The sequence below is a fragment of the Peromyscus californicus genome, unplaced genomic scaffold, assembly GCF_007827085.1.
Source record: "Peromyscus californicus insignis strain IS unplaced genomic scaffold, ASM782708v3 Scaffold_17__1_contigs__length_78620276, whole genome shotgun sequence".
Classification (NCBI taxonomy): Eukaryota; Metazoa; Chordata; class Mammalia; order Rodentia; family Cricetidae; genus Peromyscus; species Peromyscus californicus.
The window spans coordinates 812,723-835,408 of NW_026294469.1; the positions used below are offsets into that span (position 1 = coordinate 812,723).

Consider the following 22,686-nt stretch of genomic DNA (forward strand, 5'->3'; position numbering starts at 1 on the left):
TAAAAAGGAAAAAAGATTTTCTGAAGCTTCAGTAGGGAAAAAGATAAATTCTTATTCTTTCAAATCTGGGACATCTTTAGTGCTATTGTATAATTTTAATATAACTGTCTTATATGTCTTATGTAAAGTTTTCTTCAGATCACCTTACAATTTTAACTTTCTTTTATAAAAACAAAGAAATGGCCAGGCAGTGATGTCACACACCTTTAATCCCAGCACTCAGGAGGCAGAGGCCAGCCTGGTCTCTAAAGCGAGTTCCAGGAAAGGCGCAAAGCTACACAGAGAAACCCTGTCTCGAAAAACAAAAACAAACAAACTAAAAAAAAACCAAAGGAAATGTTCTACAATGATCAAAAATTAAATTCTAGCATACTATGTATTTATTTCACAACTGCAATCTGCAAAACCCTAATGAAATCAAGTATACCACAAGTTCTGATGTCCACATAAATAAAACTGTGTTGTAGTCTATATTTAGCAATAATAGCCTTCTTATACCTTATGTTTTAATTAAAATAAGAGAAAAACTTGTCCTTTCACAAGAGATAACATTTTTATTCCAATTGTCCCTACTGATTTTTTTCCATATTGAAATAACTAAGCCTATGTTTGAAACCTGGGGCCTATGCAGGATTGTTTGGCTCGGCCTGGGAGGAGGGGACTAGACCTACCTGGACTGAGTCTACCAGGTTGACCTCAGTCTGTGGGGAAGGCTTTGCCCTGGAGGAGATGGGAATGGGGGGGGGGGGGGCGGGGGCTGGGGGGAAGGTGAGGGGGACGGGACGGGGGAGAACAAGGGAATCCGTGGCTGATATGTAGAACTGAATTGTATTGCAAAATAAAAAAAAAAAAAAAAGAAATAACTAAGCCTAAATGAAGAGCAACTCACAAATGAAGTGTCAAATATGACAGTTGAGCCCAACTCCACGCCCACAGCTCCACAAAGTTCTCCAGCATTATCAAATACTCTTTTTAACTAGGTGTAGACAATTTATATACAGCACTGTGAGCTTATTTTCATCAACTCTACACAAATATTTAGCAAGGTACTTTCAACTGCCTACAACTACTTCCAAACATTCTTGAGTGTCCAGGGAAAAAATAACTTACTGTCTCGGAGTGTTTCCCAAGCCCATTGATCATTCTTGAAGAAAAGATGACGTTTGATTTCTTCTACACCATTTCTACCCAATCTCACTTCTCTAAATGGGAAGGGAAGGAGAAAAGTAATTAATCATTTAAGGTATTATTATAACCTGTACAAGTTTCTTTGTGACAGAACACCAAACCTGAACAGATCTGTCACCTTAAAAATTTATTATCAGGCAGGGTGTGGTGGAGCACACCTTTAATATTAGCAAAAGCAGACTGATCTCTGAGTTAGAGGCCAGCCTGGACTATAAAGTGAGTCCCAAGACAGCCAGAACTACACAGAGAAACCCTGTCTTGAAAAACTAAAATCTATTATGAGCAAAATTTTCAGAAAATAAAGAGCAGATTGATATTAAAGAAATATTTTGAAAGGAAAAAATATATAAAGAATAGACTCATTCCTACTTTCTATTTTTAATGAGAACTCAGATAAGTAGATTTAGATGACAAGTCAAACACAATGACTTTTCTTGCGTAAACAATTTTAATTCATATCAAATTCTACCAAAGATCCTAGAAACACATTTTAAATTTTAATTTCCCCTTTATTTTTTAAAACTATTCAGTATTTTTAATCCATTAAAGCCTGAGGATGGCAAAGCAAGGCGTGGGGAATCTGGACTACATCCTGATAGTCCCTGCAGAGGAAGGACGATCACAAGCTCAAGGCCAACTGGAGCTACTCAAGACTGCAGTCCAGTGGCGTAGCACTTAGAGTGTACAATGTCTTGGACTCAGTCTGCAATAAGACAGTCACCCACATATTAAAATGAACAAGAAACAAATCCACAAGCATCACTAGCCCCTCTTTGGAGAGCATAACGAACTAAAACTGGCGTTCAACAGAAGTGAAAAGAGGAGTTTAGTGCCCCATGGTTTGCAGCAGAGCTTAATTGGAATACTATCAATTCCAAATTTTTCAAAAGTTAAAAACATTGTTTTATATGTGTAACACTTTGTTAGCAGCTTTCACTGACTCTTTCTCAGGCCAGATTCTCTGGTTCACAGTACTTATCTCATTGTAATTACCACTGCATAATGTTTGTCTATTTTCTTCCAAGAGAACTATGAGGTTACTTGAGACAGATGCCATGTAACTTGCTAATTTCTATATGACTAGCACCAAACATGTAACACAAGAAAGTTACTTACATTAAAATGTAAATATCTGAACTGTACCTTTCAAGCTCTAAAGAACATATTGAAGATAAATTAATTTTAATTAAAGTAAACATAAAATTGATATTCAAGTACTAGGCTTCTACTGCTACTTAAATTAGCAATATACAATCAACATTCAATGTAATCTTATAAAGTCATTTGATTCTGTTTTGTGCATTTAAAAGAATTAAATCCAAGTTCTTATACAAGTACTCCATTGAACTAAATCCCTCACTTTCCCTGTCCCGTATCTTAAGTCCCAGGTTCAATTCCCAGTACTGCAAACATATATATTACAGAAAACTTCAAAAGTGTATGAAATGTTCCATTTTCTTGTTTCAAAAACACATACACTTATAAACACTGTTGCAGTTGGAAAACACAACAGCTAAAACAGTATTTATAAGAAATGTACTCATTTTAATACTATATCACCAAATCAAAACTGGAATAAATTGAAGGTGTGTCATTTTTATGTAACTAAGTGGAATATGCTTTCCATTAGTGCAAATCAGTGATGAAAGATGCACGCACATTTCTGAGGTTTTAATGTATAAAGAAAAAAAAAAAAAACTAGCTGGGTATGGTGTCATATAACTTTAACCCAGCACTCAGAAGGCAGAGGCAGGTGAATTTTTTTGAGTCTGAGGCCAGTCTAGTCTACAAAGTGAGTTCCAGGACAGCCAGGGCTGTGTGGGAAAAGTGGGGGGAGGAGGAGACAGAGAGAGAGGAGAGAGAGAGAGAGAGAGAGAGAGAGAGAGAGAGAGAGAGAGAAATCCAAGATTTAATAATTATCAGTCTAATAATCAAGTTAAAATACAACAAAAGAAAAAAGTTATCTGGCTACCAGCCGACCGCTTATATGCACTAAGCTGACAGCCAGAAAAGATATCAGAATATTCTAAACTTTCATCAGGCTTCATTATCATAAATAATTTTCAAGATCTCAGCTTTTATATTCTAATAGTTCACACACAAGAGATTAAGTATGAGCCTCAAAAACTGAGAGGCAAGATGAGAGTGCCTTAGAATGTAAAGAAGTGTATAAGCTGATGAGATGATTGAGCAAGAAAAAGTACATGCTGTGCAAGGCTCACAATCTGGCTTTGAGAGGAGAGGAGTGATAACCTGTATGCTGGGGTACCAGCACACATAACAACAACAAAAAGACACTCAATATCAAAATTATTTACCTGTCGGTAAGGAAGGCACAAATGAGATTTTTTGCTTCTTTTGATATGTCATTATCATCAGGGAAAGTAAGTGAATTTTTATGGTTCATAATTTTACTGTAAGTCCCAACCAAAGAATCTGCATAAAAAGGTGTATCACCTGAAAAAAACCAACAGGAAAAATGAAAACCAAAGAAATACATTTGTAAAAATATGTATTTTAAAGAAAGAATCAGTTGCCTGGTTAAAAAAAAAATTTTGTTAAACTAAAAGCACACACTTAATATAGAAAAGTTAACACATCACAAAATTAGCCTCTAGAAACAGCTTTTAAAACACAGACAAAATACATTAAGGACTATGTTTATTTCATACAAATTAATGCTGCTTAACATAACATTTTATGAGAGAAGCCAAGCAGTGAGTTTGGGATGAAAAACCCCAGATGCTTAAACATAGCCTCAGCAGTTAAGAACACTTGCTGCTCTTACACAGGACACAGGATCTATTCCCCACGTTCTGCTGGACTGTGCAAACACCAGGCATACACATGGTACACAGACAAACATGCAGATAAAATACTCACACATATAATCTTAAAATACGCAAACACATACATATACCCTTCCTTTACTCACCTACAAGCATTTCATATAAAAATACCCCAACTGACCACCAGTCACACTCTCGTCCATAATAGCCATCACCACCTTGAGATTTTAACACTTCAGGTGAAATATAATCAGGTGTTCCAACTGCTGTATCACATCGTACCATACCTTCCTAAAAGGAGCAGAAGCCTGGATTAGGATTTAATTGTTTTCAATTTAATATAACCAAAAGAAGAACTGAGTTATATAATATCATACAAAAATTTAACACATTATTCTCAATAGCTTAGAAACAGTAACTCAAATTTTTGTCTTGTTTTATAACACTCACTAGATGCCACCATTTCTTATTCTTCTAACTGCCAATATAATAACTGTATATTAATTGTAGAGACCAAATCAAGGCAAACAGATCGAAGAGATTATATAACAAAGCATTTTACAGCATAGAAATACTGATTTCATTGTTTTTAACCAAAACATCTGACTGATTCAACTTTGCTAGAACTGTGATAAAAATATACAAAAGCTAACTGTATAGATATGAAATTGAGCAGCATATATAAGGCAAAGGGCTTGAAGGTGTTAACATGGAGTAATTACTGGGGCTGTGTTTTAATGCCTTCCGCCAAAATTATTTATTTTTACCTACTTAATTAATGCAACTGAATTAAAACTAAATGTTAACACAATAGTTCTTATGTAGTTTTTCTTTTTAATCAGTATCTTTCAAAATGATAACTGTACATTTCTAACTACTCTGATGTAAAATTAAAACTATATAAACCATTACAACCAAAAAAAGGTGGCATATTTCCTCCTTTAGCTGTATATATAAATTATTATTATACAAATAGTGAACATGAGTTTCTCTTGCAACTCACTTTTAAAATGGACCACAAAATCTTGTATGTTAAGAGAAAGCAACTAAGCATTCATAAAATATTTCTGAAACATCTGAAACCCATTTTTTATGAAAGTCTTAACATTTAGTGACATTTATACTAATTCCATTTCTAGTTACCATGAAAGATTTAGTAAATCTGGCAATCTACATGTACCCCAAATAGAGCAGGAAAAATAAACCACTGACAAGTTACTAATATGACATTGTAACCACGGTATCAAGAACAACAAATATGGTTCTGTCGATTCTGGACAAATCCAGATATAGTTAGTGAATTCTTAACATCATTTTCTAAAGAAATATTATCTTGAATTAGAAAACAAAATTAGAATTTAAAAATTAACCTTATTCATCTTCATACAAGTACCAAAATCTGCTAACTTCAAATGTCCAGACTTATCCAGCAGCATGTTATCAGGCTTTACATCTCTGAGGGAGGGAAAAAAATCAAACAACAGAGTATTGCTGAAACAGATCAGACACTGATAAAGGCTATGAAGCAGTTACAAAGTCCCCTTAACCTACATGAGACAACCTAAATCTGCATTTGCTCCGAATCCATACCTAGAGACTCAAGTGCATCAAAACATTCCTTTATATATTGTTTTGGTGGGGTTTTTTTTTTTTGTTTGTTTGTTTTTAAGCACAGTTTGATTTTTTTTTCCCCCTTTTTTTGTTTTTTTGAGACAGGATCTCTCTGTGCTTGATTCTTATAAGAAAATTAGTAACTTCAGAGATTAAGCACAAATTGCGTATCACCTAGACATAAAAGTCAAATGAAACATTGTTTGCCTAGGGAAGACGTTTTCTTCAGTGGTGTTGCCACTGGCAAGCCTTATTATGTTCCTGAAAATAACCCTTCAACCACACTCCTGTAAGTGACCCAAATTAAAGTCACAGGGAGGTAAAAAAATATTAAAGTACAAGGGAGATTGGTTGGGCACAGGAAGATCAGTAGGGGCAGGACATGAACAGGTAATAGGTGATGAATATGATAAAAATACATTATATACAGGAGTAAAAACATAATAAATCTATTATGTATAATATGACAATAAAATTAAAATAAAGTAATGTTCATCATTTGGAAAATACAATTTTTATTTTTTAATATATTATATAAAAGCTATAAAATTAGATTAACATTATTAAAGAACATATTTACAGCAAGACTAAACTAAACACGCTAGAATTCTAACATGCCACCTGTGTCACAGGAGAGTAAACTAGTCAGGCTGGAAGTAGGAAATATTAATCAAGTGATGTTTAAGTTCTCTTTCACTACTCCTTTCAAAAAATAAGAAACCGAAAACATTGTTATCTTTACCTGTGAATAAAACCCATGGAATGAATTGCATCCAATGCAAGAACTACTTCTGCAGTATAGAATCTTGCCCATTTTTCAGGCACGTCATAGTTGCTCATCAGGTTTACAAGGTCTCCACCAGGCATATATTCCATCACCATGTAGAGATATCGGTCATCTTGGAATGCATAAAAAAGCTACAAATTAACAGAAAATAATTAAAATGATTTTTGCAACATTTTATTTTCATATAAAACCTAACAAAAATACTACTATAAGATGGAAGTAAAATGGCTGCACTGTAGGATAGCTGTAAGTGCAGGCTAATTCTTAGGGCAAGCATAAACACCACAAACACATCAAAGAGCTATAAAATGAATATTCCAAAGAGGCAATGGGAGCCACTTCACAGCTCTTTATATTACCTCTTAACTTTTTATACTGAAAGGTTTCTATTTATAATAGTTTCAACAAGATCCATCCATTTGTCTGCAAACCTCATGATGCCACTGTTTTTCTCTGCTGAGTAGTATTCCACTGTGTATATGTACCACATTTGTTTATCCATTCTTCAGTTGAAGGGCATCTGGGTTGTTTCCATGTTCTGGCTATTACAAACAATGCTGATATGAACATAGCTGAACAAGTGCTCTTATGGTGTGGTTGAGCATTTCTTGGGTATATGCCCAAGAGTGGTATAGCTGGATCTTGGGGGAGATTGATTCCCAATTTTCTAAGAAAGCGCCATATTGATTTCCAAAGTGGTTGTACAAGCTTGCATTCCCACCAGCAGTGGAGGAGAGTTCCCCTAGCTCCACATCCTCTCCAGCATAAGGTGTCTTCAGTGTTTTTGATCTTAGCCATTCTGACAGGCGTAAGGTGGTATCTCAGAGTTGTTTTGATTTGCATTTCCCTGATGATTAGGGATGTTGAGCAATTCCTTAAATGTCTTTCGGCCATTTGAGTTTCCTCTGTTGAGAATTCTCTGTTTAGTTCTATAGCCCATTTCTTTTTTTTTTTTTTTTTTTTTTGGTTTTTTCGAGACAGGGTTTCTCTGTGTAGCTTTGCGCCTTTCCTGGAATTCGCTTTGGAGACCAGGCTGGCCTAGAACTCACAGAGATCCACCTGCCTCTGCCTCCCGAGTGCTGGGATTAAAGGCGTGCGCCACCACCGCCCGGCCAATAGCCCATTTCTTAATTGGACTGTTGAGCATTTTGATGTCTAATTTCTTGAATTCCTTATATATTCTGGGTATCAGTCCTCTGTCAGATGTGGGGTTGGTGAATACTACTCAGCAGAGAAAAACAATGGCATCATGAGGTTTGCAGACAAATGGATGGATCTAGAAAAAATCATCCTGAGTGAGGTAACCCAGACTCAGAAAGACAAACATGGTATGTACTCACTCATAGCAGGATACTAGACATGAAACAAGGATGACTTGTCTGCTACTCACATCACCAGGGAGGCTACCTGGAAAACAGGACCCCAAGAAAGACACAGGGATCGCCCAATGACAGAGAAATGGAATGAGATCTACATGAACAGCCTGGACATGAGTGGGGGTAATGAAAGACGAGGGTTGAGGGAAAGAGAGCTTGGGGGAGTGGGAGATCCCAGCTGGATCAACAACAGAGAGGGAGAACAAGGAATAGGAGACCATGGTAAATGAAGACCACATGAGAATAGGAAGAAGCAAAGTGCTAGAGAGGCCCACAGAAATCCACAAAGATACCCACACAACAGACTGCTGGCAATGGTCGAGAGACAGCCCGAACTGACCTATTCTGCTGATGGGATGGCCAAACACCCTAATTGTTGTGCTAGAAACCTCATCCAACTACTGAGGGATCTGGATGCAGAGATCCATGACTAGGCCCCGGGTGGATCTCTGGGAGTCCAATTAGCGAGAATGAGGAGGGTTTATATGAGCGAGAATTGTTGAGACCAAGGTTGGATAAAGCACAGGGACAAATAGACAAATGAATGTAAACACATGAACTATGAACCAATGGCTGAGGGGTCCCCACTGGATCAGGCCCTCTGAATGGGTGAGACAGTTGATTGGCTTGATCTGTTTGGGAGGCATCCAGGCAGTGGGACCAGATCTTGTGCTCATTGCATGAGTTGGCTGTTTGAAACCTGGGGCCTATGCAGGATTGTTTGTCTCGGCCTGGGAGGAGGGGACTAGACCTACCTGGACTGAGTCTACCAGGTTGACCTCAGTCTGTGGGGAAGGCTTTGCCCTGGAGGAGATGGGAATGGGGGGGGGGGGGGGTTGGGGGGAAGGTGAGGGGGACGGGAGGGGGAAGAACAAGGGAATCCATGGCTGATATGTAGAACTGAATTGTATTGCAAAATAAATTAAAATAAAAAAAAATACATTTAGTTAAAAAAAAAACTTTAAAAAAAAATAGTTTCAACAAGGACAAACTTCTTAAGCAAAGAAATACTGTTCTTCCAGTTTTTTACAGGCACATAAGAAGTTTACTGTCAACTTTAAAATGAACATTAGAACTCTCAGGTCTCATGAACTGGGCTTTGGCTTCACTGCTGTGCATTAGCTGCTTGGCTCTGGAAATCTGCTTAACCTCCATGTTTCTGACTGACCATAATCTCTTCTACAAGGGTATAAGGAACTAATTTGTTTTTACTTGCAAACCTGCTGTTCAACCAGCATCTGAATGCCTGATAGCTGAAAATGTTTAACAAATTTCTAATCAACAAAATAATCATAACTTCTAACTTGAAGTGCACCTAACAACAATTGTCTTTCTGGACTGTTAGAAGGAAGATTAAATCATTAGCAAGAAACTGTCAAAAATATCAGGCATAAATCTATTGTGTGTTCAGAGTTGAAGTAAAAATGAAGGGCGAGAGTCAAGGGAAAGAGAGCTTGGGGGAGCAGGAGATCCCAGCTGGATCAACAACAGAGAGGGAGAACAAGGAATAGGAGACCATGGTAAATGAAGACCACATGAGAATAGGAAGAAGCAAAGTGCTAGAGAGGCCCACAGAAATCCAAAAAGATACCCCCACAACAGACTGCTGGCAATGGTCGAGAGACAGCCTGAACTGACCTACTCTGGTGATGGGATGGCCAAACACCCTAATTGTTGTGCTAGAAACCCCATCCAACTACTGAGGTATCTGGATGCAGAGATCCATGGATAGGCCCCGGGTGGATCTCTGGGAGTCCAATTAACGAGAATGAGGAGGGTTTATATGAGCGAGAATTGTTAAGACCAAGGTTGGATAAAGCACAGGGACAAATAGCCAAACAAATGGAAACACTTGAACTATGAACCAATGGCTGAGGGGTCACCAACTGGATCAGGCCCTCTGAATGGGTGAGACAGCTGATTGGCTTGATCTGTTTGGGAGGCATCCAGGCAGTGGGACCAGGTCCTGTGCTCATTGCATGAGTTGGCTGTTTGAAACCTGGGGCCTAAGCAGGATCACTTGACTCGGCCTGGGAGGAGGGGACTGGACCTACCTGGACTGAGTCTACCAGGGTGATCTCAGTCCTCGGGGGAGGCTTTGCCTTGGAGGAGGTGGGAATGGGGGGTGGGCTGGGGGGAAGGTGAGGGGGGTCATAGAGGGGAGAACAAGGGAATCCGTGGCTGATATGTAGAACTGAATCGTATTGCAAAATAAAAATTTAAAAAAAAAAACCCAAAATAAATAAATAAAAGCCCCCCCCCCCAAATCAAACAATTTTTAAGTAAACACTAGTTTAGAACAAAATTAAAAACAAACCCCAGGGTAAAAACCACCAGACTTACATAGATGTCTTAAAGACTTTACATTTCACTTTCTCAATAGTGTTTAATCATTTTAGTTATAGGCTTGCTTTAATTGATTTTACTTATTTATGTGTTTTTTATGTGCTGTGCTGTGTGTGTGTGTGGTGGATTCACATTAGGTATGCTAAGGTCAGAGCACAACATTGGGTATCTTCCTCTATCACTCTGCCTTGCGGCATTGAGATAGGGTTTCTCACTGAATTGGAAGCTTTCAGTTTCATCCAGGCTGGCCAGTCAACAAGCTCTGAGGATCTGCCTATTTCTCTCCCCTAGTGCTGGGTTACAGGCGCACGATGCTACATCCAAGCTTTTTTTTTTTTTTTTTTTTTTTTTTTTTAAATAATGTGTACGGATTTTGCCTACAATTATGCCTGTGCACAAAGTGCATGCCTAGTATCTATGGAGGCCAAAAAAAGGAATCAGATTCCTTGGAACTAGCATTACAGATGGTTGTGTGCTGCCATGTAGGTATATGGAATTGAACCTGGTTCTTCTAAAAGATCAGCTGGTAGTGCTCTTAACTGTTGACATGGGTGCTGGGGATTTGAACTTAGGTCTTCAAGCTCTCAAGAACAAATGCTTTTATCTACTGAGCAGTCTATCCAACTCTACTTATATTAATTAAAAAACTAAACAGGGACAGATGGGCTCAGTTGGTAAAGCACTTGCCTTTACAAACACAAGAACCTGAGTCTGATCCCTAGAACCCATGTAAAAATGCAGGGTATACTGGCATTCACTTGTAATCTCAGTGCTGGAGAGATGAAGACAGGGCAGCTGGGACTTGCTGGCCAGTCAGTATCAATTAATTGGTACACTCTACACCAATGAAAGATCCTGTCTCAAAGGAAGTAGGCAAATGGCACTAGTTCTCATCCTGCCTCAAAAAAGGCACATGCACCTGCACACATATACAATACATGCCCACATATCATTAAATTAAAAGCAACAAAAATTTAGGAGTAAGGATAAGAAATATATAATTTCTCACTTGAGCGCCATAATTAAAGAAGCATTGTTATTCTGGTGACGGCTTACCTTATTTACATACAATGTAATAAGTAAGATAAAACTCGAAGATATCTAAACTGCAAATTGAACAATTATGACATAAATATTTTAATCTTTAAAAGAAATAACACTAAACATCCATTTTTCAAGAGTTATCAACCAAAGGCAGTACTGTCTTCCCACTCTTGTTCCCCACTAATACCATCAAGGGATATTCAACCATGTCTAAATGCATTTTTAGTTGTCATAACTGGAATATTCTGGATAGAGGATAGGGATGTTGTCAAACATCATAAACACACTAGTAATTGGATAATTGTGGTAGTTTGAGTAAGAATGCCTCCCATAGCTCATGTATTCTGAACAGGTGGTCCTCAGTTGATAACCACTTGGAGTGGCTTAGGATCCGTGGCCTTGTTAGAAGAAGTACACCACTGAAGCAGGCTTTAAAAATTTACCTGCCCCCATCATTTCCAGTTTGCTCAAATCTGCTTCATGTCTGCGGTCTGAGGTATGAGCTCTCACCTTTCTGCTCCAGCCACCATGCCCACCTGCTGCCATGCCTTCCCACCATGATGTGATGGACTCATCCCTCAGGAATCGTAAGCCCAAATAAACCCTTCCTTCTATGAGTTGCTTTAGTCATGGTGTTTTATCACAGAAACAGAAAAATAACTAATATAACAGTTCTTCATAATAAAGAATTATATAGGGTCAAGTATGGTGGCACACGCCCTTAATGACCAGTTTGAGGCTGGCCTTACTTATAGAGTTTCAGGCCACCAATGTTACATAGTAAGACCTTACCTCAAAAACAATACAAAAGGGGCAAAAAGTATTACCTGGCACACAAAATTAGTAATACTGAAGCTAAGCAACTCTGATACTCACAGGTGACAAAAAAAATGGAGACAAATTTAAAATGTGGGGGCTAAAGAGATGGTTCAGTGGTTATGAGCACTTGTTGCTCTTGCAGAGGACCTGGGTTTGGTCCCCAGCACCCACGTGGTGGCTCACAACCACCTGGCCTCCACTGGCTCCTATAAGCCTGTGGTGCACATATATACACTCACACACACACACATGTACACAGAATAGACAATATTTTCCAAATCTTTTTATTCCAATCATTAGAATGCTTATTTAGAATAGTCTTTAATAGATATTGTAAGTAAATAACAAAATATGTTAGGAATTTGGAAATGGTCTAGCTTAAAAAGACTTCAAAATTAAAGATAAAAAGCAATGCCTTAGTTGAAGCATAGGAAGAAAACTCAGAATAATTTAGTGGGGTTTGAGCCCATGACTTTACTTCACAATTAAAATAATCAATTAGGCAGGTGTGGCATGTACATCTCAGCACTCAGGAAGTAGAGGCAGGAGGCTCAGAGTTCAAAGCCATCCTCAGCTACATAGGAAGTGTGTTGAATCAAAAAAAAAAAAATCTTAAAGACAGTTTCATATTTATAAGCAAGGGAATTATGGCCCATGAACTTTAAATAACTTGGCCAATGGCAGTCAATACTACTAGGACTTATGTATTTCTTTTGGAGATAGGACCTTGCCTGAACTCCAGACCCTCAGGTCTCTGCCTCCAGTCCTGTAGCCACGGCTGTGCTACACCATGCTGATATCAGGGTATATATTCCCTGGTGCTAAAAACTTAAGGCCAACACAGGATTATTTGGTGGCTTAGTGAAACTCAATCTTCTACTTTCCCTATTCTTTTACTTCAATAAAAGAGACATTTACATGACTAGGCAGTTAAAAAAAGTAAGAGAACCTCATGTTTACACACCTACCCACACACCCACACAACCATTACTAAAGTTAAAGGAGAAATACTTTCTTTAAATCAAAGCAGATTAAATTCTATAAAAAAAAAAACAATTATTTTGTTCTGACCTTTCTAAAGATAAATCAACAAAATTAAACTTTATGCCTTCAAAAATAATGATATATTAAACAACTTTATAACCACCAATAAATTATTACTGTTCTAAAAAACAAATTTCTCAGATATATTTTTTAAAAACCAGTACAGCATTAAGAAAACAGGATCAAAACCATACCTGAACAACCCAAGGACTATTGGCAAAAGCCATAATGTCCCTTTCTTCCCAGAAAAAAGCTGAATCAGATCTCTTAATCATTTCAAATTTGCTGAGAAGCTTCATAGCATATACCTTCCTGGTGGATTTATGCCTTACCTTTAAAATTGAAAACAAACCGTTGGTTAACATTTAAAGCACAATGTTTCACTGAACAATTTACAACATGACTTTAATACTAAATAATGTGGCTATTTTTGTTTCTTTGCTTCTGCTTACTTACCCCAACTAGCTAGTGTCAAAACTTTAATTACCAGAAGCAATGCTATAAATAAATAAATAAATAAATCTTCTACTCCCTAAATTCCCCATAGTCTAGCCCACCATGTATGTTGCTCTGTTCATAAAACTTTATTCCACAGAATTCTAGATAGGAGTTTCCTGTGAGACATGAAATGTTTATTGAAATGCTTAAGGAAAAGACCTCCCTACCACTTCCAGATCTGACCCAAGGTTGCTATGCCTTAGGCAAAAATGCCAGATCCATTTTAAAAAAAGATTTTATGAAAACAATTATTTTTCCAAATATTATGTTAAACAGGCAAGTAAGTATTTTGTTTTTCACTTTAAAAAAATTGTTTTTAAAAATTCTGAGTAACCTACCAATTGAACTTCTCCAAATGCACCTCTGCCGATCACCTTCACTACCTCATAATCTTCAGCTTTCATCCGTAAATCTCTAATTTTATTTATCGTGTCTTTATCTGTATGAAAAATATAATTATGTCACTAAAGCATTATAATGAACACTACTTACTTTACAATCAAAGTACTGAAAAGCACAATGAAAAGACAACAACAACACATTACAAGTAAAGGCTGTGGTGGATCTGGATCTGTAGTGAAGAGCCTCATGAGGCTCTGTGTTTAGCCTCAGCACTCTATCCCTCGAAATAATTGATATGTGTAAAATTTGAAGTTATAAAATAGAAAAATATTTAATATGCTAAGAATTGTTTCAAATAAATTCTGCAATGATTCCACTATCATATCAAAAGTTTTTATAAAAATCTAATGACATTGTTTTAAACACAAAAACTGCTGTGCTTTTTTTCAGACAGTATCTCATGCATCCAAAGTTTATGCAGTTTTGGAGGTCAAACCCAGGGCTCTGTTTATGCTAGTATATTTTACCAACTGAGCTAAACTCCCAAGCTGAATATAAATGCTGTATTAAAAATAGTATCTAGTTAATTTTAATTTATTCTTGGCATTTTAGGTAAATAACAGATCTGATTTAGAAAATATAGGTAGATGTTTTATATCAACAAAATAAAACTTCGTTTATCAAGTCATTATGATGATCCTGCAAAGAAGGTACAAATTCAATATATCAAAGACATATGTACTAAAGAATTAAAATTAAATTTCTATCTGGCAATCTTTGCACTTACAGGATTAATCTGAAGCTAGACTTTAAAACATGCAGGGAAGATCACTGAAATTATTTATATAAACCTGTCATGCTACAGATGACAATAATTTACAAATCCCCACTGGAAAGATTGTCTAGTTCCTAATTTGGTCATAGACTAAAATAGGGCTATTTTAATCCATATGGGTCAACACTGGTATGAGATTGCATAGAAAAGCTTCACATTTAAATGTTGTCAATACACATACAAAATTATTAAAGTTCTAGTTTCTAATAAAGGTAGCTATAATATTCTTGCCTTTCTGTTAAAATATATGTTCAAACAACAGACATATGCAATGTTAACAAATTTCTATACAAAGATAAATATATTTATCAACTTTCTAGGTCACAGTACTGCAAAACGATACTATAGAGAGAGACAATAGTCAACCTAAAGTTCTAAAGTAATCACTAGAGATATGGAAAGGTACTATTTTAAAGTGTCAAATGCTAGTACTAATGAAACAATGAAAAATCTAATTCAAAACAGTATAAAGGAGATAAGCAGAGTTTCTGAAGTACTAAGAGGATACCAATTAAAGCCTGCCTTTCAGAGAGAGGATTAGAAAAACTTTCTAGAGACAATGACACCTGAAACACATTTTGCTGTGGAATGGTCTGTATGTCAAATGTGTTGCTGATTGGTCAATAAATAAATCACTGATTGGTCAGTGGCCAGGCAGGAAGTATAGGCGGGACAAGGAGGAGAAAAAACTGGGAAGTGGAAGGCTGAGTCAGGGAGACACTGCCAGCCGCCATGATGAGAAACAGCATGTGAAGATGCCGGTAAGCCACGAGCCATGTGGCAAGGTATAGATTAATAGAAATGGATTAATTTAAGCTATAAGAACAGTTAGCAAGAAGCCTGCCACGGCCATACAGTTTGTAACCAATATAAGTCTCTGTGTTTACTTGGTCAGGTCTGAGTGACTGTGGGACTGGCAGATGAGAGAGATTTGTCCTGACTGTGGGACAGGCAGAAAAACTCTAGCTACAACATTTGAAATGAAAAGTAGTTGTTAGCCACGTTAGATCATGAAGACAGAACATTTAAGTGATGGAACAGTGAAATGGTGTACACAAGGGTTGGAGAGATGGCTCAGAAGTTAAGAGCACTGGCTGTTCTTCCAGAGGTCCTGAGTTCAATTTCCAGCAACCACATGATGGCTCACAACCATCTTTAATGAAACCTGGTGGCCTCTTCCAGCCTGCAGGGACGCAGGCAGAACACTGTATGCATAATAAATAAATGAATGAATGAATGAATGAATGAATGAATGCATGAATGAATAAATAAATAAATATTTAAAAAAAGAAATAGTGTACACAAGGGTTCTGTTGCTAGACTAGTATGTTTTTGGTAAAGTGGCAGAAGAGGCTAGGGAGCTCGAATCTGGTTAAGGAGCCTGAACTTTGCCTGTAAGTCAGTACTTAGAAATTATTATTTGCTAGGTGTAGTGACACACACATCTTTAATAGCGCTCCAGAGGCAGAGACAGGATGATCTATGTGAGTTCAAGGCTACCTTTCTACACAGTAAGCGCTAGGCCAGCCAAAACAAGAAAAAAGAAAAGAAAACAAGCAAGCAAGCAACAAAGAAAGAAATTAAGAAAAGTTATCACTTAATAATAGGAAGTTTTTGTTTTGTTTTGTTTTTCCTAGAGTACAGGTTTAGGCAGCTCAATATATAAAAATCAAGACACAATATAAAAACTACTAGCATGGGTTAGAAGCTGTAAATAGAAACTCAAGCAAATAAGCATAATCAAACCTATACTTTAGCTAAACTACCCTGAAGAATGTTAAAGATAAATTCAGTAAGGATAAGCCTGGAGTGGGTAGAGTTTTAATAGCATTTTAACATTCCACATGAGAAATAAAAAAGTCCTAAGCTGGGGTAGTGTTTTAGGATGGCCAGTGACACTTGAAAAAGTATCCCAGACTCTAGTTTTAAGAGGTTTAGAACCATAAAAAAGGTTGCAAAAGTCTTTAGAAAGCTGGCAGACAAAACATTTGAAATCAATAGTGCCTTGACATTTGTCTTGTCCTAGCACAGGCTTGCATGCTACCAAGTGTGAAGGTCTGCTGGCCAACAGTTTTGAGTCAAACTCAGTTTTTTACAGTCCTGGCTACCCTAGATCACTTCACCACGGTTTCAATCTAGAACAAAGCACAGACTTAATAAAGTCCAACCTGCAGAGTTCAGTTTTCCAGTTGGGTGGCTAACACCTTTTCTCAGGATTTAAAAACTCAACAAAGCACTCCTTGGTCAAGGAATGCCATTTATGATTCTTTGTAAGTAAATAACAGTACACACAACAGAAAAATTTTCCAACCTATTTTACATGACTGGATTTTACTAGATCTGTAAACTCTATCAACAGGAAACTTAGGCTTGATCTTCACTGAAATTTCCCTAACAGTCAAGGAAAAAACCAGTATGATAGTCCCATTTGTTTTACATGGCACAACAGCTTCCTATTTTTATTTATTATTCTTTGGGGGCGAAGCGGGGTTGAGAGAGGGTCTCACTATGCAGCCCTGGCTGTCTTGGAACTCACTATGTAGACCAGACTGGCCTCAAACTCAGAGATCCACCTGTCTCTGCCTCCCAAGTGCTGGGATTAAAGGTGTGCACCACTACCCCTAGCCCTTCCTAACTTTAATTCTGTTTTCTAACATAGTAGTAACAAACCAAGATAAATTACTCCTTCTTACACTATTAGTCATTTACCCTTCTCTTTACATATAATCTTTGGAGGCTCTATAGTTATATTATGCTAACATAGAGCATCCTAAAACGTGACTATTACTTATCATTACCATCATATGATCAGATTTTTAACAACCACAATTAACATCCAAACACCAAGATTAGGGTATAAATAAGCAGGAAAAACATTAAGGATTAGATGAGCACAGTGATTTTTTTCCCCCTAGTATCATTTCACAGTAGCACTAAGAAAAAATGGAGGTGGGGCTAAACAGCATCTTATAATGAAGACACACATTAAAGGAAGCAGATCTGAGGATCAGATATGCTTATACATATACCATATGTAAGACAGGCATTCACTCCTAGCCACTAAGTAGTAGATACTATTCTTAAAAATGGGAAATAATAGGATCCCTGGTATAGGCAGTCCATGTTCTACAGCAGTGGTTCTCAATCTTCCTAATGCTGAGACCCTTTAATACAGTTCTTTATGTTGTGCTGATCCCCAACCATAAAATTATTTTCATTGCTACTTCATATCTGTACTTTTGCTACTGCTAAGAACCTTATGTAAATATCTGTGTTTTCCCACAGCCTTGGGGGAGGGGGCAACCCCTGTGAAAGGGTGGTTCAATTCCCAAAGGGGTAACGAACCACAGGTTGAGAACTACTGTTCTAGAGAGAAGAGAAATAAGTAAGCAATAATGTTCATTTCCCTTTATAATGAATATTAAAATATTAAATATTAAAGTGCTCTGGTTCTCTGTAACTATTGCTGTCCTCTGAGTTGGGAGTATTAGTATTCAGTCTGATATCACAGTCTGATAATATCACAATCTGGTAATAGCACAGCTATCCTGTCAACTGCACAATAAAATGTTTTACAATCTAACTTGATAAAATAACCCTTATAAAGGATGACAAAAGATTATTTTACTGTTTATTATCAAGCAAAACCCGTGCACAAATATCACAAGACAAATGGGAATCTGAATTGAGTCACTAGCTGTCTCTTGTATTTGGTCACAGCTTGTTCCTCGCTTGAAAGGGCCTTGCACTCCTCTTTTCTGCCTTTTCTTTCAGTCACGTCTATCCCCAATGAAAACCCCGCTTCTTGAACCAAAATGCTCCTCTCAATTGGCTAGCAGACAGGTGACAGAATTCCCAAAACATAACCCATATTTCAACATGCCACAAAAGGAAATTTAAAGTACATTGTTTTCCTATTCTTGTTTGAACACAATAGGTATGTACTAAAATAAAAGGTAAAACATTTGATACATGTGGCACTCAAAATACAACTTGTAATTATAACAGTATGATTTACACCACACTGTATAAGCAATGAAATGGTCATGTATGGGCTCTGTTACAACTATTCAACTGAACCACTGCAGCACAAAAGCAGCCATAAATAAGGCATTAAAAACTGAGCATGGTGCTGGGTGCCGTGGAGCATGCCTTTAATCTCAGCACCCAGGGGGCAGAGGAAGGTGAATTTATGAGTTCAAGACCACTTTGGTCTACACAGAGAAACCCTGTCTCGAAAAACAAAACAAAACAAACAAAAAACTAAGTATGACAATGTCCCAATAAAGCTGTTACTTATAGACACTGAAATCTAGATTTCATATCACTTCACATTATGATATATTATTCCTCTAACTTTTCCAATTATTAAAAATGTAAATATTACCATTAGCTTGGGCTTTAAGGAAATCAGGTTCTCATCTGAGGGCACACACAATCTCTCACTGTAAATGAGATGGCTGTAAATCTATTGACTCTCAGATCACTTAGACAATTTTTTTAGTTTACTGATTTCTCCAATATTGTTTTAATTCTTTAAAGGCTTAGATGATCACTCTCTTACATGTATCTTGCATTCTTCTGTTACACTTAGTTTGGCAAAACCACAATTCTATTTAAATATAACTCTCATTTATTCTGTTCCCACTTATGCAGCTTAGCATGTCTAGATAAACATAAAACCATGTTTCTTATTTAAATCATAATCACACATATCAAGCTAGCTTTAATTCTATTTGTCAATTATGTATTTCCAAATGTACTTTCAATATACACTCTAATGTCTAATATTCTCCCACTCTACAATATAGCATATGGACTGGCTAGTTTTATGTAAACTTGACATAAGCTTGAATCATTTGAAAAGTGGGAAATTCAAGTGAGAAATGTCTCTACCAAATTGGCCTTTAAGCAAGCAAGCCTGTGGGGTATGTTCTTTTATTTTTTAAGTGATATATTTTTATTTAATATGCATTGTTTTGTCTGCATGCATGTGCTGGATCCCCTGGAACTGGAGCCATAGACAGTCATGAAACACTATGTGGGTGCTAGGAATTGAACCAAGGTCCTCTGGAAGCGCAGCCAATGCTCTTAACCACCAAGCCATCTCTCCAGCCCCAGGGCATTTTCTTGATTGATGACTGATATGGGAGAGTCCAGTTCACTGTGTGTGTTGCTACCCCCTGGGCTGGATGTCCTAGGTGATATGAGAACGCCAGCTGTGCAATCCAGGAAACAATCCTCCACTGCCTCTGCATCAGTTCCTGCTTCCAGGTTCTTGCCCTGAGTTCCTTCAGTGACAGACTGCAATATGGAACTGTAAGCTGAAATAAACCCTTTCCTTTGATGTTGTTTTTGATCTTGATGTTTTGGCCTTAACACAACAATAGAAATCCTAAGACATTATATTTCAGTTTTGTATCATTTCTCTTACATCACCCACAAACATCCCACTGACTTTCACTCACACTGAATATTCTTACTGATTACTAAGCTGAAACAAACGAAGCACTCACAGAACTGCCAGGTTACCACCATGTATATATGTGTATGCTGAATTAAATTATATATTCACTTTCTAGCACGTGTAGACAAACTTGATCTCTTCACCTTTAACGACATAATATTCCTATCTTAACTCAATCCCTTGAAGTCACTGTCCAGTAAGTATCCCCTCTTTCTCCTAAGCATTTTACCTCTAAGCTCTTTCCTCACTACATAGTCTAAGATGGCCCCAGATTCAGGGTTCCCAATTGCAAGATTACAGGAAGGGCCTCCACATCTGGCCATGAACAAGCTTTTCTATTTGCAAATAATTATGAATTTTGTATTGCAAAGTCTTTGTGATATTCCTAATAGTTTACAATCCATACATATTCATGACTACTATTTCACTCTGCTGCCCATGTCTTTACTCATTCTCAAATAAACAACTAGGACTGTGACTCCTAACTCATGTGACTAAATGCACAAGAGACTGTCAAACTACATGAACCAATGGAATAGATGACCCAGAAATACGCTGACCTAGCATTTGACACATGCCAAAAACAAACACTAGAAAAGAAATTGCCTTTCAACAAGTGAAACTAGGAAAACTGGTACACACATACAAAACAATACAATCTGAATTATAGGCTTTCTTTATTGAGATAAACAAGTTTCTTTCACAAGATATTTATGAGTATGAATTTTTATTCACTGTTTCCTGTATCTACTAAAATATGCATTTCCTTTATTAATATGTTAGTATGTTAAAGTACATTGATTTTTTTTGTACTACTGGTAGAAGTCCTCACTTGTGATTTTTACACATTAGTATGCATGATTTGTTAAAATTTGTTTCATTAATATTACTCTTCTTGCATTTTTCTTTAATTTAGAATTTCAAGTGAGCTATAAAAATTTAATTTTAAATTTAAAAGGTCACTTGACTTCATTTATTTCTATCCTAGTAAAGTTTCCATTTGTAAAATGTAATACATGGACATATTAATATTACAAAAGCAACATAGTAAAAATAAACTGGATGTTGTAGCTCACACATGGACTGCTAAGCTTTCAGGAGGGTGAGACAGGGCACTGTTATGAGTTCAAGGTTAGCTCAGGCTGCAGTGTGAGACAAACAAACAAAATAGAAAACGAGAGCAGATTAAGAAAGTTTTGTTTCCCCAACGTTATCCCACTTATCAAAATCATACTCTACCCTCCACCTCTACACTAATGATCAACCCACCCTTTGTCTACCACCAAGTAAGAAGTAGTCCATCTTTGTTATTTCACTAAGTATTAAGTATGGGGATGAACAAATATTAACTAGTAAAATGGTTCATTTCTTTTAGTAGTGTTCAAGATATTAGCAAAAATTTTATACTTAAAATTTCCCAATTCAAAAAGATGAGGATGTAGCTCAATGGCAGAATACTTGGTTCATTTTTCATTACTAGGGAAAATGACTCCCAATTAGAATTTGGTACCAAATTCCAAGATAAAATTAAAACTGATTTTTTTTTTAAAGAAAAATCTGGTAATTAAAACTCTACTGTGTAGAAATAATAAAAAGAAATTACAACAAAGAAAAAATACAACTATTTTGTATTCTGTTATAATGGAACAGAAGTAAATGGGGTGGGAAGGATTTTATAATCTACTTCTTACTAATTCTTTAAATTTCAAACTATTTTAACTTAATCATATTTTTAAATAATTTCAAAACTTAAAATAAAGTTTTAGAAAAGAACATCTAAAACATATAAAAGCACATATAAAACAGCTGTCATGAAGAAAACTCTTATGATGGGTTGTCCTAAGTAATCAATTTTTACCTGCAGGTTTCCAAATGTAGTAACTAATTCTTTTATAAACAAAGATAGGGATCCAATATATTAAATGTATTAAATATTTAAATATATTTAACTGTATTTAATGTATTAAATATTTAAATATACTTAACTGTATTTAATATATTTAAATGTATTAAAAATTGGAATATGCATATACATGCATTTTAAAAAATACATACTTATTTTAGCTACTGACTTTTCATCCCCTTTTCCACAAATTACTCTGTAGACTTTCTTGATAGGCACCTAAATTAGCTTCTAAAATTTCACTTGCAAGGGCCTTGTTTTAGTGCAGCAGGTAGTGTCAGTCTAACATTACATAGGATTCACTGATGAGGCAGTAAGAATTCAACAAAAGAGGAAGAGGGTTGAATAATCTGATTCACAGTTACATGCACAGTAACATTAAACTCTACAGAAATGTACTTACATCTGCTTAGAAAGTTGTCAATATTTTTGTTTTTTCTTAAGGCAGGAAAGTCCAAATCATAAACAAAGCATCCAATCCATCCTAAAAGAATAAACAGACAGTGTTAGCACATCAGAATACTTTCTGGTTTTAATACTTAATGTCCTCTCTTCAATTCATCTTGTGCTCATTTAACACCCTTTTATAAAGTTACATGAGTAGTAGGGAAGATAAAAGTTCTATTTTGTTCATATA

At 36.5% G+C, this 22,686-nt stretch overlaps 1 protein-coding gene across 1 annotated transcript in view; it reads right to left on the minus strand.

Annotated features, from left to right (window-relative positions):
• Rock1 (Rho associated coiled-coil containing protein kinase 1) overlaps positions 1–22,686 on the minus strand; it is a 115,126-nt gene that overhangs the window by 62,620 nt on the left and 29,820 nt on the right. Inside the window, 9 exon segments of the mRNA XM_052741510.1 lie at positions 1,111–1,202; positions 3,507–3,645; positions 4,124–4,268; positions 5,348–5,432; positions 6,331–6,506; positions 13,199–13,336; positions 13,841–13,941; positions 22,453–22,518; positions 22,521–22,533. Coding sequence (XP_052597470.1) covers positions 1,111–1,202; positions 3,507–3,645; positions 4,124–4,268; positions 5,348–5,432; positions 6,331–6,506; positions 13,199–13,336; positions 13,841–13,941; positions 22,453–22,518; positions 22,521–22,533 — 955 coding nt within the window.